At 40.4% G+C, this 8670-nt stretch overlaps 1 protein-coding gene across 3 annotated transcripts in view; it reads right to left on the bottom strand.

Moving 5' to 3' along the window:
* Positions 1-8670, bottom strand: part of SLC10A7 (solute carrier family 10 member 7) — a 163753-nt gene continuing 155083 nt past the window's right edge. For all 3 annotated transcript variants that reach the window (XM_077300164.1, XM_077300163.1, XM_077300162.1), the window contains 2 exons: positions 6334-6479; positions 1-2930 (listed from right to left, as the gene is read on the bottom strand). In XM_077300164.1, coding sequence (XP_077156279.1) covers positions 2886-2930; positions 6334-6479 — 191 coding nt within the window. In that variant the 3' untranslated portion in view covers positions 1-2885. The remainder of the gene's footprint in view (positions 2931-6333; positions 6480-8670) is intronic.

Raw genomic sequence — 8670 nt, 5'->3', positions numbered from 1 at the left:
AACTTTGCAGTTTTCAATTTAATCAGTCATTTTTTTAAAAAAAGTTTGCATTTTTAAAAGAAGCAAACGGAAAGATTGACTCAGGAAAAAATGAAGTCAACTTACAAAAATAAACCGCAAACCCATCAATTTGCCCATTTCCCAATTCTACACTAATCAACTACTACCCAATCAGTTTCTTTTATAAGGACATGTAGGCATAACTGGAGGCATGAAATGAACATCTTAACAGTCTTTAAACGTAATGCAACATTTTGGATATGAATAATTAAGTTCTACTAAGCATGGATTTAAGAGGTGTACTTCAGTTTTGCTTTATGTCCCCTTCAGAACAATCCATCCAACAGTCACTTATGTAAAAACAGGAAGAAACATAACACCATTTAGGCTGTCCCAAGCCATCAACAGTTATAGCCAAAAAGGACCTACATAAAGCCACTGCTCCATGGAACAATTTTAAATAGGATAACATATCAATGAAATCACCATGACAACATTTTATAGTTAAAAGCCATGAACTGATGGTGGTGGTGTATTCGAGGTAGATCTGTTGGAATATTCGCAGTGTTGTGACTGATTGAGAGCAGACATAACTCAGACGACAGGACAGAAGGGTAGGTTGTGAACTAATGGGAATAACATTGTTTTATATGCCAGAAATGTCAAAATTATCTGGATTTGCACATGAGCAAAGCTTGCACTTTTGTATGATTCCTATTTATTTCCTTTGCACACAAAGCTGTTTTGGAACAGGCAACCACAACATTCTTGGACCTCATTTTCTTCCTCAGCTTATGAACAGAAGGACTATGAGTTGGGAGAACATGCATGCTGGAGGTTCAGAGAAAGATCTGTAGGGGAGGGGGAACAACAATATGGGGTGCCCTTAGCTAACCTTTTTGTTTGTTCATGCTTTAACCACCAAGAAAAGATGAACCGACAAACATTAAATGAGGGGAAGCTTTGCAAAGCATGTTTGGTCCACTTAATCAAGAACCCTGCTTGTGATTGGTTTTAGGTAATCCTCTAGAGGCATATTTGTTAGGAACATCATTGTGGCGCACCATTAAAAAAAAGAATTAATTTCTACGTAACAGTTCATAACACCCACTTAACGGGATGTTAAACTTTAATGGTATGGTATGTTAATCCTCACTGGCCTTAGGGCACACTGCTGTTTCATACATTTGTTTTCTCTCCCAAAACGATCCATGACTAAAGATACTTGAACCTTGTGTGATACAGAACATTGCCATCCGAGGCACCTCCGCTTAGCACCCAACAAAATTATTTGGGCAGAATGGTTGATCCCAGTATAGCATGATTAAACTCAGGGAATGGACTCACAATTAAGATGTTGTTAATAGTAATACTGAAGCCATCTACTATTCCCTAAGAATATGATGTCCTATCTTTCCATTAACCTGCTGCAGAACATGGTTATACTTGATCTTCTCAGCCCAAGAATTCTGTGTGCAATTTCAGGGTGCACCCCTGGCTCTTAGCACATCCCTTTAATGGAGGACACTATGAAGCTCTTTGTGGGCAGAGGGCCTCTGAATTACGGATGAAGCTGCAGGACTACTGAGGTCATGAGGACATACTTGATGTGTCTGGTGCTGAGAACTCCACTTAACCTAACGACACCTGTCTCAAATAAGGTGCAGTGCTTACCCTTCCCTCCATATCCATTAATACATGAATAGTCATCTCTTCTATAAAAATGTAAAGAAAATTCCATTTAAAAAAATTCAAGCTACAACTGATTGTCAGATTATATAATTCCCCCCCCCCCCTTTCATCACCAGTGCTCCTTAAAATGTATAAAGCACACCAGTACATTTGCTGGCTGACCAACAGCCACCAGTTCCCCACCCTCAGAAGGTTCTATATGGGGTTCAAGATCCAACAAAACTACAGCTTTGTAAACTGTGGAGAAATGACCACTGTAATTTAGTACCTTGTATTTTGTCACTGTGGGAAGGCATGTAATGAACTTGGGCAAGAAAAAGGAAACAAGCTTCTTCTTCTTTTGTTGCTTGGTTTAGGTTAACAATAGTAACCAGGAGGGGGGGAGAGAGACGACTCTAGCTGCAGATCACAGATAATTCCCTACCAGCCTAAGCTCCGGGCCGTCTCTTTGAAGAGCTCATGATGCGTTTAAGATATACAATGCCACAATATCATAAAAATGGAACGGAGAGAGTTGTCGTGAGAAACCATTAACTTTGAAGGAATGTCTAGACAACTGTGTCAACAAATGCAAATAATTCATGCTCTTCAGTTTCTCTTCCAATGGATGGCCCCATGCTGAGTGTACACAGAAGAAAAAGGCATGTCACAATCATACGAGCAGGGAGGGTTATGGAATCACACAGAAATTCAAGTTACTCTCAACGAGAACTTCAGAAAGTGCTTTCCTGCCGGCAGCCAGAAGTGAATTGTCCCTGGTTTGTTAGGTCCTGGTTTAAAATACTAACGTGAACAGTTCAGCATGGTCCACTGAATCTGGCTCCCATTCAATCTTCACGCATTTTGAGAGAGGGTTGTTTTTTGGTGGATTGTGCCTGCTGTCTCTGAGAATGTGCAATGACAGAAGCTCCAAGTCTTGTTCACTTAAGATTTTTAAAAATATATATTAAAGGATCTCAAAAACGTGTGCAACCTTTTCTAGTAACCAGCCATGTGGCTTTGGAATCAATGCTTTTTTTTTTCAAAGGTATTTTAAGGCACTTCAATTGGTATTTTAAATATATATATATATCAATCATATGTATCTATAAAAATAAAGTATTGAAGCAACATTCACATATGCCTGTTTTCTGAGTTGTCTCTGTGTATGTACAGTATTGTACATATGTACATTCAGTGAATTTCTTCTCTTGTTATACTTTCACTGGCATCTTGGGCTGCTTTGTCAACTTCAGTGCCTGCAAATAGTAAAATAAAGGATCAGTTTATGGCATTCATAAAAACAAGGCTAACCCTATGACATTTCTCCAATGTAGATAAAAGCTATTGACACTCTTCACAGGATAGTTACAAAAGAGTCTGGTTCTCTGGTGGCACCTTTTCCTATGGTCAAACTAGACATCATGCTAAGCAATTTATGAATGGCTTTCCTAGCATTTTTGAAAGGGAAGCAAAAGTTGTGCAGAGCCTCAGTTTAGATCAGGGCCATTGTGGGTGGGGCCAAAGAAGAGATTTGTGTCCTTCTCCTCTCAAGTGGTTTCACCGTGGATTGTTAGACCAAGAGAGCCTGGGGGAAGGGGGGGGGTCAGTTGTGAGCAGTGAAATCCTGCAAGTAGAATGTTTATTTCTAAATTTGAAAAGGAACATGCACGGCTACCATTTTGCTTTAAAAATCATGAATGGATCTGGTTTGACCTTTAGAGCCTAGTGATGCTACCTAGACGAAGAGGACTCTCCTGGGATCATAAAAGGATTTCCTAAGGGAATAGAAGGACACTTTAGTCTTGTTCCAAAGATTAGGTGACTGTTCATCATAGCCCGGGGATGCCACCCATAGTTCTTTCCGCCCACTCCCTCTTTATTTAGAGATTCAGGTCTTTTCTTGTTGGCAGGCAAATTAACCCATGTCCTACTTTGCTCCTGCCAACTGCTTAGATAAAGAACAAGTATTGCACATACAGCACAATGTGCATGCTGGGGAATTTAGGCCAGGGGTAGTCAAACTGCGGCCCTCCAGATGTCCATGGACTACAATTCCCAGAAGCCCCTGCCAGCATTCGCTGGCAGGGGCTCCTGGGAATTGTAGTCCATGGACATCTGGAGGGCCGCAGTTTGATTACCCCTGATTTAGGCAGAAGTGGAAGTTATCTAGATGAAGAAAGAAAACAAGGAACGCTTAGACTAGTACAGTGGTCTTCCATAAAGATGAATAGAAAGACAGGAAAAAGGGGGCTTCCTGACTTTCCCCATTCCCTTGCCGTCAATTTCTTACTCTGGGAATAAATCTCTTCCTGGGATCATGAGACCTGCCTGGAGTAACAGCCAAACGGGTCAGAAACAGGCAAAAATTGTTCTCTTTTCCCCTTCTATCAGTGAAGTGCTCTTCACAAGACTGATGACCATCAAGGCTTCCACTGATGAATTACAGGATCCAACCCAATTTATGTATAATATCTGCTACTTTGATGTTTTTAGGACATTTCCAAAATAACCTTTGAATCTAATGAAAGACTGTCAATTAAATGTTCCAACATATAGTGAAGCAAGATTGAGGAATGCATATTTACATTTTAATGCCCATTTTGGTGAAAAAAAACCCAGATCGTTAAACAAGGAGTACAAACAGACTGAGACTAGGTCACATGCAAGCATAAGGTTGAGTTTGCGCATAAGGATGAACTGAACTTAATAACAGCGGTATAAACATTTCCAGTGTTGTTTGTGATTATGCTGTATGACTTGCCAAGAAGGAACACCCCCTAGTCGATGAACTTCTAAATATTTAAATTCCATTTCATATAAAGAGATCACATGTTAGTACCATAATTAAGCACGGATGTCAGTGGAGCTGAGCTTTCTGCCTGGATAACAGTTTTCCACCATGAGAGAAATGCCAAGGAGAAGCCAAGGCGTTGATAGAATAATAAACATCAAGGTGAAGATGACATGTTTGCTTTCAAAGTAGGAGACCATTATCCAGGCACAATATCAAAATCTATTGTAATTATTGCTCCTGAAGCAAAAACAAACTTCCTGATTTATAAAAATAGTCATACTAAGCTGTGTAATTAGACTAATATTTAGGGGGGGAAACAAAAGAAAAGTGTTTGCATGGAAATATAACAAATAATTAAAATAAACTCATTAATTAGTGTAGACTCATTAAGACCTGAAATAAAAGCACTGGACTTTGGAGAAATAAAAGTATAGCAACCCCCCCCCCCCCCCGTACTGGTTTAGGTAAAGGTAAAGGTATCCCCTGTGCAAGCACTGAGTCATGTCTGACCCTTGGGGTGACGCCCTCCAGCGTTTTCATGGCAGACTCAATACGGGGTGGTTTGCCAGTGCCTTCCCCAGTCATTACCGCTTACCCCCCAGCAAGCTGGGTACTCATTTTACCGACCTCGGAAGGATGGAAGGCTGAGTCAACCTTGAGCCGGCTGCTGGGATTGAACTCCCAGCCTCATGGGCAAAGCTTTCAGACGGCTGCCTTACCACTCTGCGCCACAAGAGGCTCTGTCATACTGGTTTATCAGGGTCATTATTGTTTCCTTTGCAGTGGGTCTCAGGTAGAAGTCTTTCCCATCAGCTTGATGTAGCAGTTAAGAGTGCAGACTTCTAATCTGGCAAGCTAAATTTGATTCCCCTGTCCTCCACATGCAGCCAGCTGGGTGACCTTGGGCTCACCACAGCACTGATAAAGCTGTTCTGACCGGGCAGTGATATCAGGGCTCTCTCAGCCTCACCCACCTCACAGGGTGTCTGTTGTCGGGAGAGGAAAGGGAAGGCGACTATTCTTTATCTTACATAATTCTTTATCTTACTATTTGAGCTGCCAAACAATTGGTGTGGTTGTTATATGTCACATCAGTAACTAAAATTCCAGTTTTCAAGCCCCTTTTGTTTCTATTGGTTATGAAATCTGGACAGAGCAAAAGACAACTCTTCATTGTGCCAGCAGCTATACCATGGGCCACTCTTAAGACAGGCAAGGGGAAAATGTAGTACAGTGCTGTTTACAGTTAACATTTGCATTTATTTATGTGCTACCTATGATGATGCCAGCAATGTGAACAGCAGAGCATCCCTCTTCAGCTCCGCCAGGTTCTCTACCCTACAGATTGGCTTTTTAAAGGAGCAAGTGCTGATGGTACCGTATTTGAATAGCAGAACAGTTGTGATGGTTCACCCGTGCCTGCTTTTGTTGAGGTTTGATACCTTCTGTTTAGTCTAACACAGATTCCTTTTTTAAAATGCAGCATGCTAATTATAGTCAGATAATGTTGCAGGGTTTTTAAGACAGAGGTCTTCTCCCAGGCAGTGGTGAAGGCCTAAAACCAGGGGTAGTCAAACTGTGGTCCTCCAGATGTCCATGGACTACAAATGCTGGCAGGGGCTCATGGGAATTGTAGTCCATGGACATCTGGAGGGCCGCAGTTTGACTACCCCTGCCTAAAACCATCTGGTCTACCAGCCTCCCTGTCAGAACCCTCATCCATGATAGGAAAGCGGGCAACTATTTAGATTTGTTTTAATGTATGTTTTCAAATGTATAGTTTTATACCCATTTTAGATGTTTTATTCTATTGTAAGCCACTCTAAGTCTCATAGTTAATAAATAAAATAACAACAATTCCTTACCTTTTGTCTAGAAATCATCCAAGATTTTATTGTTGGTACTAAGACACTACCAAGGAGGATCTGAGCCGGATGATAGATAAGTAAAGGGACAGAAATTAAAGACAGGTGTTCATAGCCCTCAAAGACAATCTTCAGCATTGGTATTCCTGTGGGCAGAAAGACAGCTAAACTTCAGAATGCTTTGATGTGTTATCTGTGTCAACTATCATAGGAAAGCATTTTACTTTTTAAACATTTCAGAAAAAAAGAAAAAGAATAGATAGTGCAGGAAGAATGGAGACACAAATGATCTTGTAAGAAACAGAAGGATGTAAATACACAACAAATCCTCAGCAGCAACGAAGAGCCCTTTCCCTTTGGCAAATAAGGATGTGGCCGAGAATACCAGAGAGACCCTGAGCACAAACCTCCTATCAATTTGAAAGCTCCAGTCTTTCAGCCAGAGGCTCAATGCAAATTTGTACCCTGCTACAGGGCAATTGTGCAGATACTTTGGGGTGACCTAGATTCCCCTCTCCCTCTCCTTTATCTATGCCAGATCTACTTACCTCAACCCCCCCTCCCAAAACTCAGTATATTCCTTGTAGCAATATGATGCTACTTCTGAGCCCTCCTGCTTTGTCCGTGAACAAATATCCCATTGTTATGAGCCCCCCCCCCTTCCACGAAAGAGACAGCACGTGAAGTCATTCCTTGTGCCTTGGAATGAAAAGTGAGGCTCTCCATTTCACCCCATGTGAAATTAAAAAGCAGCCACAGGTTGAATGCATTGGGAAGTTGGGATTTTGGGAGGAGGTCTAGGTACAGCTGCAGGTTCAGGAGAATATACTTTCCAAGACCCCAGGTGTGGTTCCTGAACAAGGTATTTTCAGTGCCAATAACAAATAGGCTAGCCTTACCAAGACCCTTACTCCATCCCTCTCAAAATTGGTATTGCTTCCATACTTTAAAGCCACCCAAACCTCTTACTGCCACAAGTGACATGTCACTAGTGACAAAAAAGGAGAATGTTGGATATCATAACCCTCAGATTTATACAGTTCAGTTGCTAATTAGATTTCTCAGTTGATGTAATACACATTCTAATCAATTCAGGATGTTAACTTTAAGGAAACATTGATGCATATCAGACTCCACCCTCTGCTAATTTCATAACAGACGATGAAGAGACAACCCTAAAGAACATTTCAGGAAACAGTACGAAGGAGGGAATTTAGAAAATATTGTTTTTATAAATACTGCTTGAATTTTAGGAAACTAACATATTTCATGCTTGTCAAAGAATTCAAAATCATGCCCCATAGTTGTAAAAATGGTTCCTTGACTTATTTGTAAAATCAAAAATTTCCTAAAGACAAACGTTTTAAATCCTGCAAGATTTACAACTAGGGTAACTACACTATTACTTTGGAAGCTATAAAAGTATCTGCAAACTCTTAAAATTTTCTGTCTTTGACCTAAGAGGAGATGTTGCGTTTTTTTAACCATATTTTCATATAGTCAAGGAAACCGAGCCGGAAATCAATCTGAGCCAGGCTGTTCTTGGATATTTCAGTCTGCAGCTGTGCTAACCTAACATTAAAACAAGAACACTGATTTGAACAATAGTGACACAAGCAGGTGTCGCTCTAACAAAAATAGCAGAGTGCAGGAGATTAACTCCTTCAAATGGATAGCCAAGAATGAAAGTGCGAAACTAAGAGGATCTGGGTATCTTTATTTCGATCTGCCCACTCCAGTTCCTCTCCTCACTTATTGCAAGCAGAGTCTGATGATATAGATTATGACAGTTACACCAACATTAAATCTGTTCAGTATAAATCTGCAGAGTATCTCAGAACATTTTTATATATTTAAAAGCATCAGCACATCTAACTGAAGTGCCCGTAAAAGTGAAAGATCTTATTTTAACAGAATTTCAGAAAGTATTCAAATTGTTCTGTATGAATACTTATGGATGCACTATTTGCTCTATTTGGTTTTTTTTTCAAGAGGGAAACTGAATTATTATTCAGATCAGAGTGCCACAAGAGTCAGGTGCTCTGATTCATCAGAAGACATGCATGAAGAATGTTAAGCAAGTCTAGAGCAGATCAACAACTTCTTGATTCCATTCAGAATCTCCAAGGAAACAAATAAGAGTCAGCATACAAGATCCCGCTAGGTCTTCAGTATAACTACTGCCCACTCTTCCACTGCCCTTCAGGAATCAAGTCTATAATTTATTGATCAAGTTAATGAATTAACTGAATGCAGAAAACTGAGCATTGGCGTTTTCATTAGTCAATTAGTCAAATTGCTACACAAGAAAAACTAACGGAGGCAGGCCAAGTCCCC

The sequence above is a fragment of the Paroedura picta genome, chromosome 10 (genome assembly GCF_049243985.1).
Source record: "Paroedura picta isolate Pp20150507F chromosome 10, Ppicta_v3.0, whole genome shotgun sequence".
NCBI lineage: Eukaryota > Metazoa > Chordata > Lepidosauria > Squamata > Gekkonidae > Paroedura > Paroedura picta.
This window is presented reverse-complemented; position numbering and strand designations above follow the sequence as displayed.